At 35.7% G+C, this 25,063-nt stretch overlaps 2 protein-coding genes across 2 annotated transcripts; both read left to right on the top strand.

Moving 5' to 3' along the window:
• The first annotated feature begins 702 nt into the window (after positions 1-702).
• On the top strand, positions 703-9,246 carry ech1 (enoyl CoA hydratase 1, peroxisomal). Its single transcript, XM_046877184.1, has 10 exons — positions 703-862; positions 2,711-2,879; positions 2,955-3,043; positions 4,142-4,266; positions 4,957-5,005; positions 5,200-5,264; positions 5,726-5,796; positions 7,548-7,619; positions 8,307-8,457; positions 8,778-9,246. Exons 1-10 carry the CDS (start codon positions 829-831, stop codon positions 8,880-8,882), a joined length of 930 nt encoding a protein of 309 aa, XP_046733140.1. The 5' UTR covers positions 703-828; the 3' UTR covers positions 8,883-9,246.
• Positions 9,247-10,643: 1,397 nt separating this feature from the next.
• On the top strand, positions 10,644-24,158 carry LOC124403409 (thymus-specific serine protease). Its single transcript, XM_046877129.1, has 12 exons — positions 10,644-10,674; positions 13,381-13,538; positions 13,689-13,788; positions 14,016-14,145; positions 14,226-14,349; positions 17,460-17,537; positions 18,185-18,232; positions 18,402-18,671; positions 19,964-20,099; positions 21,473-21,652; positions 23,218-23,369; positions 23,671-24,158. The coding sequence occupies exons 1-12, from the start codon at positions 10,644-10,646 to the stop codon at positions 23,728-23,730; spliced, it is 1,467 nt and encodes a 488-aa protein (XP_046733085.1). The 3' UTR covers positions 23,731-24,158.
• Positions 24,159-25,063: the final 905 nt, after the last annotated feature.

Raw genomic sequence — 25,063 nt, forward strand, 5'->3', positions numbered from 1 at the left:
TTCTAATCAATCCCCAAAACTATAACATGCATATAATGCAGACATGCAAACTTTTTCAAAGTGAATGTTGATTTAGTGTGTATGTATATAAAAAAATAGCAATTTCAGCAATATGAGCTACAGTCGCTCATCTGTTGGGACACTAAAAATTTTAATAAAAAACAAAAACAATGCAATGATTTGCTTAATTCATACTAATATTTTATTGGCAATAGAAAAAAAGAATACATTACAAATGTTTAAACTGAGGAAATGTAAAATTTTTTAGAAAAGGGTAATTTATTTATATATTTGACAGCTGCAACACGTTTTAAAGTTCATTGACAAGTCAGTAAGATGATTGGGTATAAATCTGTAAAAGACTGTCGATATATTGTGGAACAATTTCAGTATAATGATTTCAGAAACACTGCATATCCTGAACAGCACATAATATCAAAGTTTCAAAAGAGAAATCTCTGCATTCGATGCAATTTAGTTTTAAAACAAAAATTAATGATGTATTTTAAATCCAAGCAGAAACACGAGTAAAACATGGCCACTGTTTTGTTTTTTTGTCAAAATTCTGGATTGAAATTGACGTCCCTAAGAAGCGCTAAACTGTATGTCCCTTCTCAGGCACCGTAGGAGGACAAACGGTCAAACATGGCGTCCTCTATAAATATTAACAACGCGCACAAAATCCGGGCTGTATCCCTATTAGATAGATAGAAAACTACATGAAGTGTACAAGTCCCTTTGACCGACCCTACATAGTGCCTTTATACAGACAGGAAGTCGTTTGGACTTTGCTTGTGATAGTTCGCTTAAGAATCCGAGCAAAGAGCAATGAACAGTATTGTGAGAGCTGCAGTTTTAGGAAGTAAGTTATTTAGACATGAGACTAAAATTGTAAACAATCGTGTAGTGTTTCGGTGAATAAGAGACAGCAATCTGGCGTGCATTTAACCCCTAAAACTCTGTGACTAGCTCTACTTTAGTATAATTTCTGTAGTTTTTGGTGCGTTTTATAGTCTTGTGTGTTTGTTTGTTTGTTTGTTTTTGTTTCGCAATCAGAATGAGTAGCAAAAAACTATACAACTTGAAATAAAACAACAATGATTCGGTATTAGACACGTATATTCAATTCTCGGGTGTTGTTCTGCAGCCCAGATGTCAAAATATGGTTGCATTTAATGTTGCATGATTGAATGCACCAATTCCATACAATTCAGTTTAATTCGCATTGTGCTTTTTAACAGTGAGTATTGTCCCAAAACAGCTTTCAAGTAATAATTATAAAGTTGTATCATTTTACTGCCTACAAGTTTGTTCCTTATAACTTTATCCCTAGAGATGGTATAAAGAAGAAACCTTGAGATGAACCAGACTCATCTATCCATTCAATACAGGTTTATCATTGTTGAGGTGTGCTGTGCAGTGATGGCCAATTAAATGGAGGTGGTAGATCAGTGGTTAAGGCATTGGATTTTGGATCGGAAGGTCACAGGTTCAAATGCCACCACCAAGCTGCCACTGCTGGGCCCCTGAGCAAGGCCCCTTAACCCTACCTTGCTCAGTTGTAAGTCGCTCTGGATAAGGACATCTACAATATGTCATAAATGTTAATGTAAATGCATAACTGTTCATGCAAACTGTGGTCCTAAGCCACTTAATATTAATTACAGTCCAAGTCCAACATCATAGTTCTTGAGTTGTTTAGAAACTTCATGGATTTTTAGGTGGTTCATGTTCAAGTTCCTGTTATCATGTTCCCTGTGACAGCTGTAAACAGTTGTTTTTTCTTTTATTTAAAAAGTTATTGCTTTACTCCTGATTGATACGAAATGCAGACACGGGAGATTTTGTTTGTTTGTTTGTTTAATTGTCTTGTAATAGAAAGCAACTAGGATTAGAATGATTGATCTGATGTACCACCAAAAATCGGTTTGTGTATTGGCATTCATTGTGTGTGGGGCTCTCACTAGGGTGATCAGATACAGAACCAGACCGAATGTGAGACAGTTTGTGTTGGACACATTTCTGACACTGAGAAACCTTCTATTTTGATGTCCATCTAATTGAATTTGAAACGTGTATTCTTGGCTCATTTATTGATTTATATGCCAATTGCATCAAACAATACAAGAAACACTGTGCATACTGCATAAAAAAGGGAAGAAACAGATCATATTTTGCTTTATAGAAGTAGCAGGTAATACCAGAGAGGCGTTTCAGCTCCGGAATGGAGCATAGTATTGATAGGTCTCACTCACGTATATCATGAGTATATTGATGTCCATTCCTTTCTTCACATTTTACTTCAAAATCTCACACTGATGTAACGAATGATGCTAGCAAAGGATATCTTAGCTCTTCAATACTTTCAAGTCAAGTCAAGTTTATTCCTATAGCGCTTTTCACAGACATTGTCTCAAAGCAGCTTTACAGAATTTAACAGTTAGGGTGAACAATGTGTATTTGTGGCTGATGAGCAGCCAAGGTGACTATGGCAAGGAAAAACTCCCTTGGATGTTATGAGGAAGAAACCTTGAGAGGAACCAGACTCAAAAGGGAAACCCATCCTCATTTTGGGGGATATCTATTCTATACATATGTTGGAGGAAAAAAGTTTAGAACTTACTGAAATATGAATGTAAAACCAAGATTTGATTTTGTACTAAAACCTTTGTTTATTTCCCATATAAACCTGTTGATTTCTGTTAATCAGACAGGGGGCTGTGGTTTCCTGCTCTGAACGCTGTTAAAACCATGTCGACTTCAGGAGGCCCCACTCCGCCTTTCACCACCCTGTCAGTCACCCAACCAGCCAATCACATCACTCATGTAGAGCTGCACCGTCCAGAAAAACGCAATGCCATGAACAAGGCCTACTGGAGGTATGTTTTTTGCATCATTATGTTTAAAAATATAGTGCTCCATTATAATAATGCTGTGTTTTTATTTCTCTACAGAGAAATGGTTGAGTGTTTTAATCAGATTGCTGAAGACTCGGAGTGCCGTGTGGTGGTCTTTTCAGGTGCTGGGAAACTTTTCACAGCAGGTAAAATAATGTGCCATTTTAGTTCAGAATAGGGAAAGAGTAGACTTCGCTTCACCACAAAACTCTGTATGCTTTCTGATCACAGAATTGGTTGAAATATGAATGTTTTTATAGACTTTTAGAATTAGGGAATGTGCCTAGGCATTCATGTTCGCAGTGAACAGATTGGGTTTACGTTATTTCGAATATTCGGGTGTTTGCTTACATCAATTGCCTTTTTTAAAAGTTCTGAAGTCAGTTAAAGTATTTAGTCAGCTTTATTATATTTCATTCAGTTCAATTTTATTTGTATAGCATCTTTAACAATAGACATCATCCCAAAAGCAGCTTTCCAGAAAGAAATAAAATGCATTTATGCACTATACATTTTAGCATCATAATTTAGGCCCTAAAAGGTATTTTCTCTTTTTGGTGACACTGAATATCCATTAATTATGTTCCATCATTAAACTGTACCTGGCGGCTGCATACGTTTTAAATAAGCAGGTTTTCCATTTCATTTTTAGTATAATTATGTACTGCATTAAGGCGATTGTTTGCAGAAAATTCCACATCAGGCTGTAGATGGAGATCAGGCTTCTCCTATAGGGCAACAATTAGATTGTGGACTCATTATGTGAAATTAATACTTGCATTGGCTCTTATGAAGTCTTGGAAGTAGCCAGTTTGTATTTTCTTGTGACTTGTGATGCCTACAGGACAGATGAGCCCTACTGTTGTATTCTAAAAGTATTCAGTATAGCTCTATTGAAAATATCAAACAACAATGGACACAATGAAGCTCATTTCACATCAAATTCATTCAGTTTAGTATTTCTCTATATAACCTCTGTCACACGTGATTGATTCTTGAAAGTGATCCTGAATTTTTATCACATGGAATAATCCTTTCCTGCCCTTTCCTAACACTTCACCTCGTATGTGTTTATTAACTCAACACCTGCATAATTACATTTGATAAATATTAAACAGCTTTATATGTGAAAATTGCATTACACTCCTTCATAAAGGTTCATAAACGGGCATGTCACTGAATATCCTGAATATTCCTCTTTTTTTGATGCTTATTTAAAGAATCCGTTTTCGATTTTTACATAGGTATTGATCTTATGGACATTGCCGGGGATTTGCTGCAGCCCCAAGGAGACGATACGGCGAGGGTAGCATGGTATATTCGCGGCATCATTTCCAAATACCAGAACACGTTCTCTGTGATTGAAAAGGTAGCCTTTGTTTTTCTGTTGCACTACATGAATTATAATTGTATTAATGATAATGATATTAATTATTGTGACTCGCATACACTCTATGCTTAATCTGGATCAGCGTGTGGGTTATTATTGCTATCGCTGGCCGATATGAATTATGAAATATTGTTTAAAAATCGAAAATCATTTCACTTTTTCAATCGGTCACCAGACTTTAATGTATTATTTTGTACAAAAGAAACATGAAGAATTGTGGCAGATATTCCAAGATGCTCAGCAAAACCTTTTAGCTCATTTTATTATAAAATTGTATGTTTATTTTTTTTTTAAGGAGAAGCAGTCATCAAGGCATTATAGCATTTCTTAATATGTTTATTAAGACTTGGTTCTTTCAGCATAGAGCGCTTTGTGACCTGCAAATGTTTAAGCCTAAATATAAATAAAATGTGTGCCGTTTTTTTTTTTTGCTTTAATTATACAAACTTTTTGCCAAATGCAGTTTTGCTGTGGTTAAAAAAGAAATAAGACCTTTCAGAATTTGCAGTTAGAAAAAAAGTAATTCACTGTTATTGAATTATTGGTGGTTTTCATATATGTTATGCAAAGCATATAGAGGTTCTGCATGCATATGCATTATTCACAGCATTATAGACTGGAACATGTATTTTATTTATGTAAATTAATTTGTGTATGATGTGTCTGCAGTGTCCGAAGCCTGTGGTGGTGGCAGTGCATGGTGCTTGCGTTGGAGCAGGTCTGTCCCTTGTGTTAAATGCAATCGTCTCATTTCACACTGCATACAATATGGATAGAAATTGTGGTTTTCACGTCTTCTGCAAGGCCTAAACCGTCAGATAGTTTTTTTTTTCCTGAAGAGGGCTCTCTATATTTAGCTGCAGAAGAGTGAATTATCGAGCATTGGTGTGTATCTGATTTCTTCTTTGGCAGGAGTGGATCTAATCACAGCCTGTGATATTCGTCTGTGCACACAGGACGCCTGGTTTCAGGTGAAGGTATGAAGAACATGCGATACATCACTTATACGTTTACACTGGGATCTGTAAACCAGTAAGTTAAAAAAAATACACAAATGGTGATCCGAATCAGTTGATTGTTCGGCTTCGTACAGGCTGCAATGAAAGAGTTGCCCACAAGGGGGCACACTTTGACTAATTTATTACATTTGTTGACGTTTGAGCATCACGTGTTTCTAGAACACCGTGGGCTGTTTTATGATGTTAGTCATTTATGGAAAAAAAAATACACCAAAGATTTGCAGTGTAGTACCTTACGGCCTTGTATATAATTAAAAAAAATCAGAACATCCTGTTTGGATATGATTTTTGTTGTTTAATACCATATACTTCTGTTTATTCAAAATAACTAGTTATAGAACCAGTTCTCAGTGGATTCAAATATTCAGCTCCTGATGCTTTTATATACATAAATAGTTTGTATATCACTACACATTCAGGAGGTGGACATTGGCCTTGCGGCAGATGTTGGAACTCTGCAGCGTCTTCCTAAAGTGATTGGCAGTCGTAGGTAAGAATTCAGTTAAATTAAATTCAATTTGATTTGTATAGTGTTTTTTACAACGACCTTTGTCTCAAAGTAGCTTTACACAGATAAAGCGGTAATAAGGTTATATAAAAGAATGTGCTAGTTTATTGCCTATGAGGTTTTTTTTTTTTTATAATTGTTTGTCCCTGATGAGCGAGCCAGTGGTGACTGTGGCAAGGAAAAACTCCCTGAGATGATATGAGGAAGAAATCTTGAGAGGAACCAGACTCAAAAGGGAACTCATTCAAATCTGGGTGGCACCGAATGTCCATTAATTTCAGTTACATTTTTGAGGTGTGTATTAATAGGTGTGTAAATGCAAAACTACTTATGCAGCCTGTGGTCCTGAGCCATTATAGTAGACTGTTGATATGAATTACAGTGCGAAAACAATCCTCAAAGTTCTTAAGTTGCTCAGAGGCTTCGTGGATCTTCAGGCTGTATATGTGGACCCACCCCCAGCAGCACAGATTGGTCTCAATTGAGAAGGACTCCATCCATAGGTAGGACGTCGAGATGAACCAGGCAGAGAGAGAGAGAGAGAAGAGGGGTGATAGGAATAAAGATTATAAAGCATTCTTGTATTGTAGGTACCAACAATTAGCCTGCACCTTTTGTCCTGTGTAGGTATGCTGGATCATAATTGATCAAAACTGTGCTCAAATACTGTGGCGCGAGACCGTTCAGTGCTTTATGTGTCAGTAGAAGTATTTTATAACCAATGCAAAATTTAATTGGGAGCCAGTGTAGACTGATTTAAACAGAGCTGATGTGGTCATATTTCCTGTTTCTAGCAAGGACTCTTGCTGCTGCATTCTGAACTAACCGAAGCTTATTTATGCACTATTATTTGTGTACTCGAACACCCAGACAGTATAGCATTACATCAGTCTAATGTTGATTTAACAAAAGCATGAACAAATTTTTCTGCATCATGTAACATCATATTTCTTATTTTAGTAATATTTCTAAGGTGAAAGAAGGCGATCCTCTTAATGTTATTCACATGAGCCTTAAAGGAAAGACTAGGGTCAATAATCACACCAAGGTCTTTGACTGCTGGACACACTGAGACAAAAACACCTCCAGAGATGCTACGTAATACAATAGTTTACTTCTAGCTGCATGCGGACCTAGTAAAAGTACTTATCCGAGTTAAGCAGAAGGAAGTTATCAAGCACCCACTGTCTAATGTCCTTTACACACTCCTAAACATTGTTAAGCTGATCTCTCTCATCTGTTTTTCTGAAACGTACAACTGTGTATCATCAGCATAGCAATGAAAGCTAACACCATGTTTATGTATATTTTTACCCAGAGGCAGCATATACAAAGAGAAAAGCAGTGGGCCTAAGACAGATCCTTGTGGAAAACCAAACTTTACCTCAGAGATTGTAGAGAATTCACCATTTACATCTACAAAATGATAGCGATCAGTCAAATAAGACCTAAGCCAGGAGAGAGCTGTTCCCTTTATTTAGAAACCACATTTTCTAGTCTAGTAATTGGGATATTATGATCAATGGTGTCAAAAGCTGCACCAAGATCAAGCAACACAACCAAGGAGACACAGCCCTGATCAGAGGCCAATAGCAGGTCATTTACCACTTTAACCAGTGCTGTCACTGTGCTATGATGAGGCCTAAATCCTGAAGAATGACCAACCCCAAAGTAAAGTAAAGATTTAATGGAATATAATGATCTTCAAATCCTCTTTTTTTTCTTTCTTTCAGCTTGGTGAACGAGTTAGCACTTACTGCAAGGAAAATGCATTCTGATGAAGCCAAGAGCTGTGGATTAGTCAGGTATTATGATCCCAGAAATAGGACATTTTATTAGGAAATAGGTAAAGGTGATCTAAAAAGACCTGTTTTTATATTATTGCGTTAGCACACAACATTTATTTGCATTTCGCGGTATTAAGGCTCACAGAAGTGTATAATAACGTCTCCAAACAAGCACACTTACCTTTAGCACAGCACTAATTTAAATTCTGAGAATCTGAAAGTGGACAGTGATTAAGATGTCAAATACAAATTCTACTAGGGTCAATATGAATACTTCATTCTGATTGGCTGGGAACGTGTTCATTTAAACAGCTGAACAACAGGCATCAATGGCAGTTTTAACTTGTTAGTGCTGCCAAGGGATCATGGCGTAAGTGGGATAATCCATAGCTAGTTGTGTGTTACACCGTTTTAATGCACGATGCAGAGGTCAATAACGACCTGACACAAAGCCATGGCTTATCCCTTACATAACATAATTAAAAATATAAAAAATTATTATTTTTTAGGCCTCCCTTTTTACATTTTTATTATAAATGCAATTCAAATGAAAAATTAATTTAGCTTTAATACTTGGTTGATCACTGCAGTGTTGATACTGTTCAAACGATGTGACTTTGGGTTGTACCTTGTATTTGTTGTCATGTAGCTTCATTATTCAGTATAAATTATAGTAAGTGCGTGTTCTGTTTTTCTTTGCTGCAGTCGTGTGTTTCCAGATAAAGAGTCCATGATAACTGGAGCTCTGGAAATTGCAGGTGAGATCGCAAGCCGGAGTCCTGTCGCTGTTCAGGGAACCAAAATCAACCTCCTCTACTCCCGAGACCACAGTGTGACCGAGGGCCTGGATTACATGGTAAGAACCTGCATGAGTCATGTTTAGGATTTTGAGGCTCAAGATAGACCTGCAAATAATTCCCAATGTTAAGACTCAGTAAAAGGAGATTCACATTTACGGGATTTGACAGACGCGCTTATGAATATAATATATTCTAATAAATATATTTATTAAAACAGTGCTTATAGCAACAAGTGACAGATCAGAATTAATGCCAGTTAATGACCTTGTTTCATAACATTAGATGTAACTGTAAACGTATAAAAAATATAGCATATTTTTTTGTGATATTACAACATTGCACATGCATTTATCCGATTTCTTGTCTGCGTCTTCAGGTGACTTGGAACATGAGCATGTTGCAGACGCAGGACCTTATGAAGTCTGCCCAGGCAGCCCTGGAGAAGAAAAGCCCTAAAGACGTGACCTTTTCTAAGCTTTAAAGTCAAAAAAGAAGGTAGTCCAAGATTGTGGAAGATGCCAGCTGTCTCAGACGTGGAATTGAGACTTTATCATGCACATCACATCAATAGTTCTTCCTGTTAAATCTGAATTGTTTAGTTTTTTCATTCATAGAGCAGTCACAAGACTGATGGAAGTGAAATGATTTATGATTCATTGTTAATTAATTGGTTTCTGCTCCTCTATAACTGCAGAATGTAGTTCAGTTAACACAATCCCTTGAGAGTTCATTTACATTTTTATTTGATCTATGTCACACGGTTTGCCATTAATGTGTGATTTATGGTCGAGCACCTACAGCTCTAGTTGCATTATGTTTGTGAATAAAAAGGATTTCAATATAGAGTCCAGACCTTTTACCAGTGTGTGAGTATTATTATAAAAATAATTATAAATTATAATAATAATAATATATATATATATATATATATATATATATATATATATATATATATATATATATATGTATGTATGTGTGTTTTCAAAGTTTTTATATTATAATGTTATACAAGCTTGAAATGGTCTTATTAACAGCTATATTATAATTCTGATATTAAGATGAAACTCAAATTTTTAGTAAATTACGTATTTTACGTAAGTTTACGTATTAAGGAAGTCTTAATACTTAATAGTGTGAGAGGAAGAATCACTAACAAATAGGTTTTATATGTTTGCCATATAATAATCTTATTAGGGAAAAAATATTAGGGAGCTTTATTATGGGAAAAATAGTTTTATAATATATAAATAATCTATTAACAGCAAAGGGAAAGATGACTATTGACCTGCACATGAATGTAAACAACATAAAAAAACACATTTATTTACAAATCTAGTGCAACTTATTCTGGATAAGGATGTCTAACAAATGGCATCATTTATCACACAGTTAGAAACAACATTAAGCACAATTAGGACAACGTTGGTCAATTAGACGCCATCACACCAGCGACTTGCCTGAAAGAAGCACTTTCTAATGGAACACTGAACTTCTTATAACATTATAGGACCAATGATTGGATTGGATGTGCTTTTATGAACCATTTTGTCCATCAGAATGGCAATTGGAGGAAAACCTCCATACTCACTCTAATACATGCTTTTTGTTTTGATGTCCTCATGAATTCTGCTAAACATTAATAGATTTTTTAATCCCAGAAGCTGTCTGCCTCTGCCAGGATCTTACTTTTGTAGCTGGAAGCATAGGGTTATAAGAATCTAACTCCTTTACACCCTTGACCCAGATGTTTAAATTATCTACCTTTTTTAGACAGGAAAAAACCTTTGTGTTCTGATTCTCCACAGAGGAGACTTACCTAAGTAACAATTGCTGATTTGAGCTTTTCAAGTGTTTTGTAGAACATCGCATCTTTCATTTTAAAATATCACTTTTTCCATGTGCCATTCGTTTTATATATGTATGTTGGCTCATTTATTTAAAAGGTGTCCATAATTCTGTGTAATATGATGAGACCATAGCATGGGTATCATATGGTTATTTGAGCGTCCTGGTTTTAAGTTAGCATTACTGCCTGGTCCTATTGATGATGTTAATGTACATGTGTAGACAACATAAAGCTCTGAGCTGATGTTGAACTGGTACTTAAGGTCTTCAATCCCTCAATCGCTTTGCGGGTGTATTCGGGTGTACTCAACTCAATAGAGTGGTGTCGAGTGGATTTTCAAAGCTCATTTTAATAGTGAAACTCTCTATGGAGCTCTCCATGATTCATTGGGGGGTAATGATTCTTGCTTTTGATTTTGCTTCCTCAGGTAAGACTAATTCATTTATTTTAATGTGTTCGTTAACACAAAATAATTGGCCAAAAAAAGTATTGTTTCCCTAAATAATTGATAGTAAAGTATATCTCCTTGCGTAAAATATTAATGTAAATATGTATTTTTTTTTTTGTATTGATAAACTAGAAGTCTACAATTGAAATAAAATTTCCACCCATACACTTATTTGGATATTGAATTATTTGTAATGGATTTAGTGACCATAGTTACAATAGTGTTCAATAGGAAAAAGTATTTCATTAATGTCAGTCATAAAGACTAACATTTGTATATAATGTAGGAAACTGTTCACCTAAAAGTTAATCAAAGTCCACACAGAATTTCATGAATTCATGTTTAGCAGATCATGTGTTAAATACGGAAGAATCATAGAGATTATGAGTCATTACATAACATTTACATTTATGGTATTTAGCAGAAACCCTTATCCAGAGTGACGTACAAAACAAAAGTGTTTCGAAGTCTCCAAAAAATACATCAACACTGGTTCACTACATTACAGACTGCAGGGTAACATCAGCCTACAACAATGTGATGAGCAATTATAACCACAATCAGAAATTGCTTTATTACCAAGTATGTTTACACACACAAGGAATCTGACTTCCTGCGCTTCCAGTGCAGGAGAAAGTACAGACATAATATAACAAAATTTAAGTAAAACAGACAATTAAATAATGCACTATATACAGAAGTAGAAATATGAATGAATGTACATCTGTTATTTACGTGTGCAGTTTACAAATGTATAATTTGCATTCTATGTATAAATGTGACAGTTATGACGGACAATGTGTAGTTATGAATATTTGAATAGTTCAGACTGAGTAAAGCCTGCGGGAAAAAACTATTTTTGTGCCTGGCTGTTATGGTGGAAGCATCTCTGTAGCTCTGACCAGAAGCCAACAGTTGGAAGAGAGAGTGGGCTCGGTGTGTGGGGTCCAAAGGTTCTTTTCCTCACTCTGGAGGAGTGAAGATCTTGGAGGTTGGGCAGTGGGGCACCAATAATCCTCTTAGCATTCCTGACCGTCCATTGTAGCCTGTCACTGTCAGCTGAACCAAACCAGACAGTTAAAGACCAATTTAATGATGGCCGTTTCAGCAGCTTCTGTAGCAGGTTGAATTTCCTGAGTTGGCGAAGGAAGTACAGCCTCTGCTGGGCCTTTTTAGCAATAGAGTCAATATTATTGTCCCACTTCAGGTCCTGAAAGATGGTGGAACCCAGAAACTTGAATTACTCCACTGTTGTTACAGTGCTGTTCATGAATGTGAGTGGGAGTGCTGGGGGATTTCTCCTGAAGTCCACGATCATCTCCACTGTTTTAAGCGTGTTGAGCTCTAGGCTGTGTTTGCACCAGACAGACAGCTCTTTAATCTCCTGTCTTTAAGCAGACTCATCTCCGTCCTATATATAGCACAATATAACACAACATTTCTTAATATATAAATGCATACAACAAACAGGGAAAAATAAGAACTAGTTTAACTGTTTCAGGAAGTGGTAGGTAAATAAATATATTCAGTATACTCAATATAAATTTGTAAGCCCTTCCCACAGTTCACACCTTAAGAGAGATTGGAACTACTCTTGAATAATCACCAGAGAGAATAAGCATAGACCAACACTATAGGTTAAACAGTAGACTGTAGAAAGAACATTTACTTATAATCTTATACTCCAGTGCTCATGTTAGTTCTCACTCTCCAGTGTTCTGTATTGTTGAAAGATTTATGATCACACTCTTGATGTCACCCAAATGAGGATGGGTTCCCCTTTTGAGTCTGGTTCCTCTCAAGGTTTCTTCCTCATAACATCTAAGGGAGTTTTTCCTTGCCACGGCTGCTCATCAGGGATAAATGCACACCATTCACCTTGACTGTTGATTTCTGTAAAGCTGCTTTGAGACAATGTCTGTTGTGAAAAGCGCTATAGAAATAAACTTGACCTGACTTGACAGTACTATACAATACAAAAATTTCAATAACTCGAGTACCAATTGACAAAAGTTAGAATCCTACTCTACCAGAATCTGATAAATTAAAAAGAAAAAGCTAACGTACACAAGGTGCCTGGCAGAGGGTTTTTTTTTTCTGAATGGAACTTGAGCCCAGTGAGATCATGGTGTATTGAATATCACCGAAAGTGAAATGGTTCTTAAGACTCATATCACTTAATATTTAGCCATCAATAACACACAACATTTTAAAAAAAAGAAAGTTAAGGGCTTATAATGTACTTTTTGGGTGGCAAGCTCAAAATCACTGCTTTCATATGATAATTAAGAAAAATTAATGAAACACATGCTTGTATTTTCATCTTTTTCTTAGACAGCTAGCCAAATTAAGAATCTCTCCTGATAATGCTAGCTTTTGAGGTAATATAAGATGACAAAAGCTTTCTTTGCTAACCTTTTTTTTAAGGTTATATTCACTAGCTAGGTGATATTAGCATGCCACACAGATGTTCCAGAGGATTTTTATTCATATAAGCTAGCTAAGTTAAACTACTCTAACAGGATTTCCAAATAAATGCTAGATAGATCGGTAACATTAACTATACTTTCTCTGAACACTTTCTGTGGTTTTTCCTTCATAATATTCACTGTTATCACTAGCTGACATGAGCTAGCTCAACAGATTTTAGAAAAGTACAGAAATGTTTGCTATTCTTCCATATAGGGCGTGTGTTTTGGAAGTTGAAGGAACAGGTGCATTCAGTTCACGAACAAAGAGCTGAACGCCGTTTGCTGATGACGGACAAATCTCATCTCATCGAGGGTCAAATTCAACAAAAAATTGACCATTTTAATGGCAGAAACACGGACACCCTACCTCAGGTCCTTTACATTATTTAATAAGAAATATGACTGGATGATCAAAAATAAATAATCAAAGATGTTAATAAAACAAAACACAATTTCTGACACATTTTTATTCATTGTTACATTCCTTATTAATTATTATTATTATGTGCTTTATTTTTTTAGAAATTCATTGTGAATGAAGCCTTCTGGAAAAAGCCTGATGGTCCTGTGTTTCTCTACATCAGTGGGGAAGGCCCTCTGTCTAAATTCAACCTGTTTGTTGGTACGTTATCTAGAACGAATATAGGTATAATCTGTAGTTTTTTGTGATTCATGTTATTAGATTTTGTAATTCTGCTGGTAATTGATTAATATTTGCCTATGTATCTGAGGAAGAGACATGCTATACTATTTTTGTTATTTGCTAAAAACCCACATTCCCACACGTCTGTTATTCCGGCACCTGGCCAATGAAATTCAAACTTAATCTGACATTTATCTCTCCCGCAGGTCACCACGTGGCCATGGCAGAGAAATATGGAGCACTGGTCGTGGCACTCGAACACCGATTCTACGGTACGAGCATCAATCCAGGTGGCTTGGAGCTTTTGCATCTGCAGCACCTTTCAAGCCAGCAGGCGTGAGTGAATACTTTTGACAATGTTTACACAGTACACCTTTCGGTTATGAAAATCTGTTATCTTTACTTCTCATGCTTAGCCTTGCAGATCTGGCTGCTTTCCACAGCTTTATCAGGCAGAAATACGACCTCACTGACAAGAACATCTGGATCAGTTTTGGGGGCTCGTATGCTGGCGCTCTCTCCGCCTGGTTCAGGGGAAAGGTGATAAAAGATACACAGTGATTGATTTTTATTTTAGGTGAAAGGTGATTTTAAGGTTTTTATTCAATCACAGAATAAAACAAATGTTGTCTGGATGAATGATTAACATTAAGCACTTTTTGCAGTGTAAGCTTTCTATGTATGATGATAACGTTCTACGTGAGCGACAACAATATTATTAAATTGAGACTCTGATCTCAAAGTAGCCTAATATGTGCCAAGAAAACACTCCAATTTGTTATCACTTCTGACAAAAGGCAGGACGAATCCAAATGAAATGAAAATACACTACTCCTCAACCCTGCCATCTGCATGCCACAGCAGATATCATAATTTGTTATACCGCAAAAGGTTTTTTCAATCTTTATCTTCATGTGCCTATGGGCTCAGCTAACTTTTCTTAGCTGACATGAGAAGACCATGATGTTTTCTCCTCCTGTGGCCTATTTAATTCAAAGCTAAATGTGTTACTCTGCTATAATGAGTGGTTATGGAGTGTTGCAAATTTTCTCACCACTTCTATTCGCCAAAAACCCCCCTGAATTTGTACAATAATTTGTAAAAAAAAATCTTAGCGGTTTACAGCATATCTTAGAGCTTAGCAATTTACGAGACTTGTTTAGGGTCCAAAATCTATTCTATACAATACAGTAAAACGCAATTGGGTGTGCAGTTAAAAAAACAGTAAAAGGAATGGTTACAATCATGAAGTTGATGGGTTTTCCAATAATATGTCCTGAAGTGTTTCATTCCTTTTATATCACAGCAAATTTCCCCAATCATTTGATAGTTATGTCCTGTTATCAATTACTTTACAGCAGCTATAAACGTATTGTAGACGCAGCTGTAAGACATTCCTTATTGCAATAAACACGTAAAGCTACAGCTATAGCCCTGACCGCGGATGCTAAACTTGGTACTCCTTACTAAAAGCTTAATAAACATCTCATAAGACTTTACCTTATCAATATGTTTTATGTGGATTGTGTACCTTACTAGTCCTGTACAAGTTTCAGTACTGTAGAATTAATAATAATACACAGTAAACCGCTTGACCGCGGAACATTTAACAGCACTTTTATGAAATTTATTTTATTCCTTATAGAAAAACAATAAAATCTATTACAGAAATTTTAATGGATTCCAATGCAAATACATTACAACCTATTAGCTGTTAATCATTAAAAACCATTACCAATTCATTTTCTTCATATAGTGTGTAAGTATACCATTAAATCATCGAAAGCCAAAAAAAACAACTAAAGATATTTATTGGAATCGTAAGTTTGATGTCGTAATGATCACTATTGGTGTGCAATATATACTAACAAGTGGTTATGTACTGGTTCTCAATTATCACCAAAAGTGAAATGGTTCATAAGACTCATATCCCTTAATTATAGCCATCAATAACACAACCATTTTTTTTTTAAAAAGAAAGTTAAGGGCTTATAAACTACTTTTTGGGTGGCAAAAAATGAAACACATGCTTGTATTTTCAACTTTTTCTTAGACAGCTAGCCAAATTAAGAATCTCTCCTGATAATGCTAGCTTTTGAGGTAATATAAGATAACAAAAGCTTTCTTTGCTAACCTTTTTTTTTAAGGTTATATTCACTAGCTAGGTGATATTAGCATGCCACACAGATGTTCTAGAGGATTTTTATTCATATAAGCTAGCTAAGTTAAACTACTCTAACAGGATTTTGAGATGAATGCTTGATAGATCGATAACATAAACTATACTAACACTTTCTGTGTTTTTTTTCCCTTCATAATATTCACTGTTATCACTAGCTGACATGAGCTAGCTCAACAGATTTTAGAAAAGTACAGAAATGTTTGCTATTCTTCCATATAGGGCGTGTGTTTTGGAAGTTGAAGGAACAGGTGCATTCAGTTCACGAACAAAGAGCTGAACGCCGTTTGCTGATGACGGACAAATCTCATCTCATCGAGGGTCAAATTCAACAGAAAATTGACCATTTTAATGGCAGAAAATAGGCCAACAGCTTTTGATCAGTCAAAAACTAACATTTAACAGTAGCCCTTTTATGAAATTTATTTTATTTCTTATAGAAAAACATTAGAATCTATCACAGAAATTCTAATGGATTCCAATGCAAATACATTACAACCTATTAGCTGTTGATCATTAAAAACAATTACCAATTCATTTTCTTCACGTAGTGTGTAAGTATACCATTAAATCATCGAAAGCCAAAAAAACAACTAAAGATATTTATTGGAATCTGAATTTTTGATGATGTCTTAATGATCACTATTGGTGAGTAATATATACTAACAAGTGGTTATGTACTGGTTCTTAAAGTCATGTGGTCTACTTTTAATTTGACAAAGGTGTTCTACTATATAGAAAGCAACATATTATCAGTAGAGACCTACAAGGACCATTAAAACCAATTCTTATTTTTACAATTAAATCCATTATACATTCAATGAGAGTTTCTATATCAATTATTTTCCAGCAGGGTTTACATTTGTTATTGCAGTGGAACCTCGATACTCACGACCTTGACACTCGCGACCTCGATGGTTCGCAACTTTTTATTTGGACTGATTGTAACTAGTAAAAAAATCAGATAATTTGCGAGAAGCCGCGAGTGGCTTGAAAGCTCGCAGTAACATTTCAAAACAGAGTTTGTACTCATAAATAACATAAAAATGTTTGAAAAATGATTTTATCATTGTATTATTCATTAAAAGTAGTAAATAAAACATTTATGACAAGTAATTCACAATCTTTGTTGAGTTTACAGTACATGTACAATTCCCCTTTGAAAAAGGAACCATCAGAAAAAGAGTTGATTTTTTATTACAAGTAAAGGGGTCATGAAACGTAACTCCCGTGAGTATCGAGGTTGCACTGTACATAGAAAAGTATTGTATATTGGTTGGCTGTAGCCTGGATAATATTCCTGGACTACCCTCAGATTTGTGATTCAAATCAGCAGCGCATAAACTCTTGTATGGATGAGCTAGCATGGGCATTTACTACACTAGCTGCTACCTTTCTTTTACTTTTTGCAAAATAATACATTCTTCCTCATTGGTCAATTTCTAATTACTGTTTTTATGGGGTGTCATAGTTTCCTCATCTTGTCTTTGGGGCTGTAGCATCCTCTGCCCCTGTTCAGGCCAAACTGGATTTCTCTGATTATAACAAGGTAAACTTCCATACAACATGCTACTACTATCATTAAACACTATATGATATAAACTATATGGACTATAAGTTTGTGGACACCTGACCATAAGACTTTTTGAACATCCCATTCCTCATTTAGCACATATTTGCAGTTATAATAACCTCTGCTCTTCTAGGAAGATGCTCCACTAGATGTTGAAGTGAGCTTGGGAAGATTTGTGCTCATTCAGTGACAAAGACATTAGTAGGTCCTGATGTCAGGTGAGAATGTCTGTGGTGCAATCAGGGTTCCATTCTGTCTCACAGGTGTTTGGTAGGGTTGAGATCAGAGCTCTATAGCAAGCCATTTAAGATCTTTCACTCCAACACATTTAAACTATATATTAATGGAACTGGTTTTGTGGTATTGTCATGCTTGCACAGATTTGGGTCTTCTAGTTCAAGAGAATGAAAAATTCAATTTTACCACACTCAAAGACACTTACACAAATACAATTGTGTATCTCCAACTAGCCATTTTAAGGAAGAACCACATATGGCTGGAAAAGTCCGGTGTCCCAATACTTTTGTCCTCATAGTTTATTTCACATTTCTTTTGCATTCTCTTTGGACAATGTAAGTTATATTATATTATTGTATTTGTTCTTCTCTGTGTATGTAACCCAGGTGGTGGGACATAGTCTTACAGAGAAGAGTGTAGGTGGCTCATATAAGGTGAGATTTGAATTTTTTAAATTTTAAGCCTATTATTGTAAGTATATCCTTATTCGTGTTTAGGTGTGTATTTTCTCAATCTATACTATATGCTTTTGAGCTTATTAATGTGTTTTCTGCATTTTATTCGTGTCTGTGTATTTAAGTATTAAATGTATGTCTCGGTCAGTGTTTAAACAGCGTTCGGAAGGCCTTCGAGGCTCTAAAGGCAGCTCTGCAGGGGGGAGAAGAGATGAAGCTGATGAAGGATTTTGGATGCTGTGATGTGCCAAAGAGCCCCGAGGACCGCACAGAGCTCGTGCAGAGCTTGGCTGACATCTTCATGGGAAGTGTGCAGTACAATGAGGAAGGAGTGATGCTGACCATCGCTCAAATCTGTGACATCATGACCAATCAGAGCCAAGGGGATGCCTATGACAGGCTGGTTAAACTTGCAGCGGTGTGAAATTTGACGTTTTGTTCGTTTCTTTCCTGCTTTTATGCTTTAAAATAAATACATGTAAAAAAAAAAAATTGTAAAATCGGTTTACAATGCAATAGAGCACATACAGAGAAACTTCTACATTGTGTACATTGAAATCACTGTCCTTAGGTACTTTATTAGTTAATTACGTAATTAAAACCTAATCAGAATTTCAAATATAGATAGTATTTGTGCAAACATTTTGATTGTATACATTTTATGAATAGTAAAAAGTAAAACAAATATTATAAACTATCATATAGCAGAACATAATTATTTATTTTACTAGATAATATATTTTATTAAAATAAGTTTTATGCTTCTACCACTACTAATACTAATACTTATAATAATAATTAAAACGACAAAAACAATAAACGTTCATATAACTGAATAAAATCAAATATTATCACACATTGATATATATTTTTAAGACATTAATAAGAAATCTAAGAAGGTTTAACAGTTCTTTAACCTTTAATTTTCAAATATATTTTAGTGGTCATGTTTCGATTACTGTTATTATTGCTCTGGTATATTGCAGACAAATGTTTGTTTGTTTGTTTATACTAATAAAATTTTTTTTTTTTTACTTTTCTATGTACTAACTAAAAAAATATATAGTGTGTATTGATTGGCCAAGGTAAAACTTGTATGCTTTACAGTATATCGGGTTTTCTAATATATATTTACAGTATGTTTCATTATTATTATTATTATTAGTATTATTATTATTATTATTATTATTATTATTATTATTATTGTGCTATTTTTTGGAGTGGGGGGGCTGAAATTTGTGAGGCTCATCAATAATGCTGACAGAGGAAAATTACACTTTTTATTTTTAAGTTATGCAGCACGGTTTTCCATAGAGGCGTATTTCATGTAATTAATTGGGACAAGCAGCAATGAATTAAGTCTGTAATTAAGACTTTGTTAGGTCTGGCACAATTCTGTATTGCTCATTTTCAGCCACTAATGGGATTTATTCATTAGTGTAAGCAATGTAATAAATGAGGTCTCTACTAAATAGGCAGTAAGACTTCTGGGATTCTCCAGAAATCTCCAGAAATGCTGATGTGAACAGAAGGTGGCGCTGCTAAACTCTAAATGCTTGTGTATTGCTTACAGCTGAGTTGCTTTACTTATTTTAGTGTATTGTATTTATTTGGTATATTCGGGTTTGCCTTTGAAAATGTCCCCGGTATGTTGTGAAATGCAATTATAGTGGTGTATTTTTCAAAAACTTTTTTTATTCATTTTGTTAGACGTATCGTACTGTGGCAAAGGAGCCCTGTCTGGATATCTCTCATCAAAACACCATTCTGAACCTGAATAAAAGCACCAGTGACAGCTTCGGGTACAGACAGTGGTACTACCAGACCTGCACCGAATTTGGCTTCTGTATGAGTACTCTCACAGAGACACACACACACACACACACACACACACACACACACACACACACACACACACACACACACACACACACACACACACACACACACACACACACACACACACACATCAAGATTAGTGCTTAACCTTGAAGTGCATGTTTGTGCATTTTGTTTAACATGATCTATTGAGAAAAATAACGATATTAACATTGCTGGCATGTTGTCTTAGGAAAATAATGGTGTGATGCTGTTGCACCATGTATAACACCATGACAAAGTGCTCTTATGCCACTGCAATTTGCTTACAGTTACACTTTATATTTATTAATAAACAAAAAACAAAAAACAAGGTTGTTTATGTTATCACTTATGTTATAGCAGCTATAAGGGGTAAATCTCTTTGTATCTCTTCTGAAGTAAATATGCTTCTCACTCTTAAGACTTTACCATGTTGGAATATCAACTGCATCAAACCTCCCCAGAACAGAAATGATTATTAAGAATAAGTAACTATTAGAACAAGCGCATTGCTATAGAATCACTTTAATAGACAACTAATATAGATAACTAATAGCTTGTGATCAATCAGAATATAGAATTCTGTAGCGCTGTGGTATAAATCTGCTTTCTCACCTTGTGATATAAATAAGAAGTGTGAGCGTTATATAAAGCAGCTGAGCAGACTGTAGAGAGCTATAACAAAGTTCACTTACTCATTAGTTGATCTGAGATTTCGTCAGAAATTAAAAAAAGAAAAAGGAAGGAAGAAACCAACCAATCATGATATCATGTTATATTGTGACAGTCTATTATCTATCTATCTATCTATCTATCTATCTATCTATCTATCTATCTGTCTGTCTGTCTGTCTGTCTGTCTGTCTGTCTGTCTGTCTGTCCGTCCGTCCGTCCGTCCGTCCGTCCGTCCGTCCGTCCGTCCGTCCGTCCGTCCGTCCGTCCGTATATAGATAGATAAATATCTATCTATCTATCTGTCTGTCTGTCTGTCTGTCTGTCTGTCTGTCTGTCTGTCTGTCTGTCTGCCTGCCTGCCTGCCTGCCTGTCTGTAGAATAGATAGATAGATAGATAGATAGATAGATAGATAGATAGATAGATAGATAGATAGATAGATAGATAGATAGATAGATAGATAGATAGATATTTGTTTCTTTTTTGCAATCCTGGGTGATTCCTAATGAGTTACAATTGAAGCCTACCAATCCCAGGTTTCAATGTACAGTAAATATCCACATTTCTGCACTGTAAATGGCATGCTTTAAGAAACGAATGCATGTAAGGCTCTTTTCTCGCCTTTATTTCATGTTAAAGATGCTGCATGCATGTATGTAGATGAATGTGTAAGCTGTATGTGTGCAGATCAGACCTGTGACGATGCTAGCTGCCCATTCATGCACACACTGACGCTGCAGGACCACACTCAACCCTGCCTCCAGCTTTTTGAGATTCCTGAACACACACTCCCCATGAACATCGCCTTCACCAACCAGTACTACGGAGGAGATCAGGCCCGAACCCAGCGTGTGCTCTACATCAATGGTAAAAGTGAAATGTCCGTCATTACACAACACAGTCAGAGCAGATAAGTAAGTCTTGGCTTTTATGGGATGAATAAATAACAGTGTTCGTAACAGTAAAAACGCTGTAGAATTTTTGGCTGCTTCAAGAAGCTTTTGGATGAACAAGAGATGAACCATTTCCCATCACAAAGAACCTTTAGCATAAAGGGCACTTATAATGGGAAAAGATAAATGATAAAAAGAAGAGTTCTACAAAAGGTTCCCCGGGGCACTAGTTCTCAAAGTGGGCTTTGAGGAACCCCAGGGGTCCATGAAGCATAGGCAGGGGGTCAGTGATGTATTTGCTGTGTTTGTTTGTTTTTTAAAATTTGTTACACAGGTGATAATCACAAAGCACAGCATTATTCAAGCTATTATTTTTGCATATTATTTGTATCTTGTATCATTTGTCCCAGTCGACTTCTCAGTTGAATTGAATGAGTTTTAATTCAAGCCTGAATAACTCAAAACCAGAATGACCTCTAAATAATGTCACACTGGGCGTCATGGTGTCACTCGGTGGAAATTTCTGGAATAACATGCTCTGGGGGTTTGATTAATATTCAGAATATCATTGTACACATTTGAGTAATGAACCTAATATTTGATATTAATATACAGTTAATGGGGTATTTGACTGAAAAGAGATTCTTTATGAGTGTGTGTGATTGTGTAAAGAGTATTATCATCATCATCATCATTATTAGTATTCTAATCACCGTTATTATTTATTAACAACATTTGAATAATAGTAATAGTAATTATAATAATAATGAGCAGCAGAAGATTATGATGATGATGATGATTTAATCTTTCAAGTTTCTCAGCAAGCCCACAAATATGATTAGATCATTTGACATATAGAAATAAACTGCTCAAATAAATTTTGTAAAATAAAAAAAAAAATATATATATATATATATATATATATATATATATATATATATATATATATATATATATATATATATATACATAAATTAATATAATTCTTTTTCACAACATGACTTATTTACACAGTCAGTGGTTGTGAGGACCACAAGCATTTCCATAAATATGTCCCCCTTATTGAAATAAATGTAAGAGATTTTGTGGTGTTGTGCCATTGTACTACACAAGTTGAATTCTTAATGCTGATTGGACGGATGGTGTGCATTAATTGTCTGTTGGACCAAATCCTGACAGAATAATTCTTAATAGCTGTTTCAATGCAAGTGATAGAAACCAGTTTGTCTCCGAAACATTCCATAACATTACATGTAACAAGAAAAAGATCCAACTTTTCACATCATTCATTATAAAATGTTATATTGTGCGGTTATAGAAAAATAATTACCCCTAATGCCTGGTTGTGTTTCGGTCCCTACTTTAAAAAAAAAAGTTAATCATATTATTATAAAAATCAATAGGGTTAAGTGCAACATCATGGGACAGCTGGGTAATCCAGTGGTTTCTGACTGAGTAGCTAAGAACACGGTATTTGCAGGATATTTTCAGTGACGTGGGCTATAATGACTGATCAAACCGAGTTTTTCATCACCTTAGGTGACATTGACCCTTGGATGGAGCTGAGTATTGTGCATAATGGGACCGGAGTGGATGAGGACAGAGCTATCGTGATTCACGGCACTGCTCACTGTGCAGATATGAACCCTGCATACTCCGGGGACAGGCCCTCACTGCGCCGGGCCAGGAAGGTGAGAGAGAAAGAGAGAGAGATAGAGCGAGAGAGAGAATGATGGAAGCACGAAAACTGAAATAGATTCTGTGGGGAAACGGTAGTGGCATGTGTGAGAACAAAGATTGATTACGGTAATACTTTGGGTGAAAAGCCGCCCTGACGTAATCCCCAACACGCACACACACACACACACACACACACACACACACACACACACACACACACACACTCTCTCTCTATCTCTCCCTCTCCATCTTTCTACACACCCACACAAAAACCACAAACACACACTTCTCATATTTTTCCTCTCTGCGCAGGAAATTGAAAGGCATGTTGTCATGTGGCTGAAGAGTGCAGCATGGGAGCACACGCTCTAACCAATCAGCACACTTGAAAGCCGATCACCTGACCGAACCACTTTGCTCTGCCGTGACCCTTCTCTTCTGCCTTCTGTCAAATTATCTTATCAGGCTGTATGTGTGATGTGAGTGTGTGAATGACTGTGTGAGTATGTGTTGGGATAGAAAGTGACTAAATGTGTGTGGTTTGGATGTCTATCAGTTGGCCATTACTCTGTGTGTGTGTGTGTGTGTGTGTGTGTGTGTGTGTGTGTGTGTGTGTGTGTGTGTGTGTGTGTGTGTGTGTGTGTGTGTGTGTGTGTGTGTGTGTGTGTGTGTGACTTATAATAACAAGACATTTATATGCTCTTATTAATCCTTTCATATTACCACTGTGAACATAATATTTATAGGACGTCATGGTGAACCGTTTAACGTTGCAAAAACACAAGCTGTATGTCTCATGCTTTTTGAATCAAGTCGAAAAAAAAACCAAATAAGCAATAAAGCCATTCATTGTGGTGTGATGAGTGGATTCGGTGCTTTCTTTCGCGTCCTCCAACAATTTATCCATTGTGAAAGTAAACAGTAAACTGCAATCAAACTGCCAACTGTGAACAAACCAGGTGACAGACGATCCCTTTCATTGCCATGCCAGACATATAGAGTCACTACATGCTAATAAAACAGCTCTACATTTGATTTATTAATGTGCGTTTTTGCACATCGGAACCTAGCAGGAAATTCGAAATTGATTCAAAGCAGCTATAAATATTCTGCAAATACCAATTTGTAGATGTTTTTATTTATTTATTTTTAGTATAATAAAAAAATAATATACATACTTTGAATCATTGTGAAATTACAATAATTTAAACATTCAATATTGGAAACTTGACAAGGACAATTATTCCAAATGTGCTTTTTGGATTTGGATTTCTCATGTCTTTTCTTTAGCCCTGTACACTCTATGATCAGATGCATAACAGCGGAATTATACTTTTTTTTCTGCCAAAATAATATTATTTTGATGTAAAAGAGGAAAAGGAGAGAAGAGAGAAATCTTACATTAAACACTTCAATAATTCAATTCGATCTCTATGCATTTTACCTGTGCCACTTGTGTCGGCTCATAGAAATCTGAATCAGTCAGCTGTGACGTTTTTAATTTGTATGAGGTGTTTATGTGTTTATGTGTCAAAGCTCGTCAAGGTCATATCTGTGGTACCGACTTGATTTCATCTTCGGTGTATCGGGTCAATTTTGCATAATGTTACTATGCACAAGGGATTTTGTTGTGATATCTCTATACTGCGGCATTCAGCGGAGCAGGGATTAGCTAATGGATTCATGCAAAGTGGCTACAAATTGG

Source organism: Silurus meridionalis, chromosome 20 (genome assembly GCF_014805685.1).
Source record: "Silurus meridionalis isolate SWU-2019-XX chromosome 20, ASM1480568v1, whole genome shotgun sequence".
NCBI lineage: Eukaryota > Metazoa > Chordata > Actinopteri > Siluriformes > Siluridae > Silurus > Silurus meridionalis.

Bases quoted from the DNA above. Each gene is read 5' to 3' on its own strand.
- ech1 (XM_046877184.1), top strand. From the start codon at position 829: ATGAACAGTATTGTGAGAGCTGCAGTTTTAGGAA. The intron at 3,044-4,141 runs GTAAAATAATGT...ATTTTTACATAG, and splicing joins TGGGAAACTTTTCACAGCAG to GTATTGATCTTATGGACATT. The intron at 5,797-7,547 runs GTAAGAATTCAG...TCTTTCTTTCAG, and splicing joins AAAGTGATTGGCAGTCGTAG to CTTGGTGAACGAGTTAGCAC.
- LOC124403409 (XM_046877129.1), top strand. From the start codon at position 10,644: ATGATTCTTGCTTTTGATTTTGCTTCCTCAG. The intron at 20,100-21,472 runs GTATGAGTACTC...GTATGTGTGCAG, and splicing joins CTGCACCGAATTTGGCTTCT to ATCAGACCTGTGACGATGCT. The intron at 23,370-23,670 runs GTGAGAGAGAAA...CTCTCTGCGCAG, and splicing joins CACTGCGCCGGGCCAGGAAG to GAAATTGAAAGGCATGTTGT.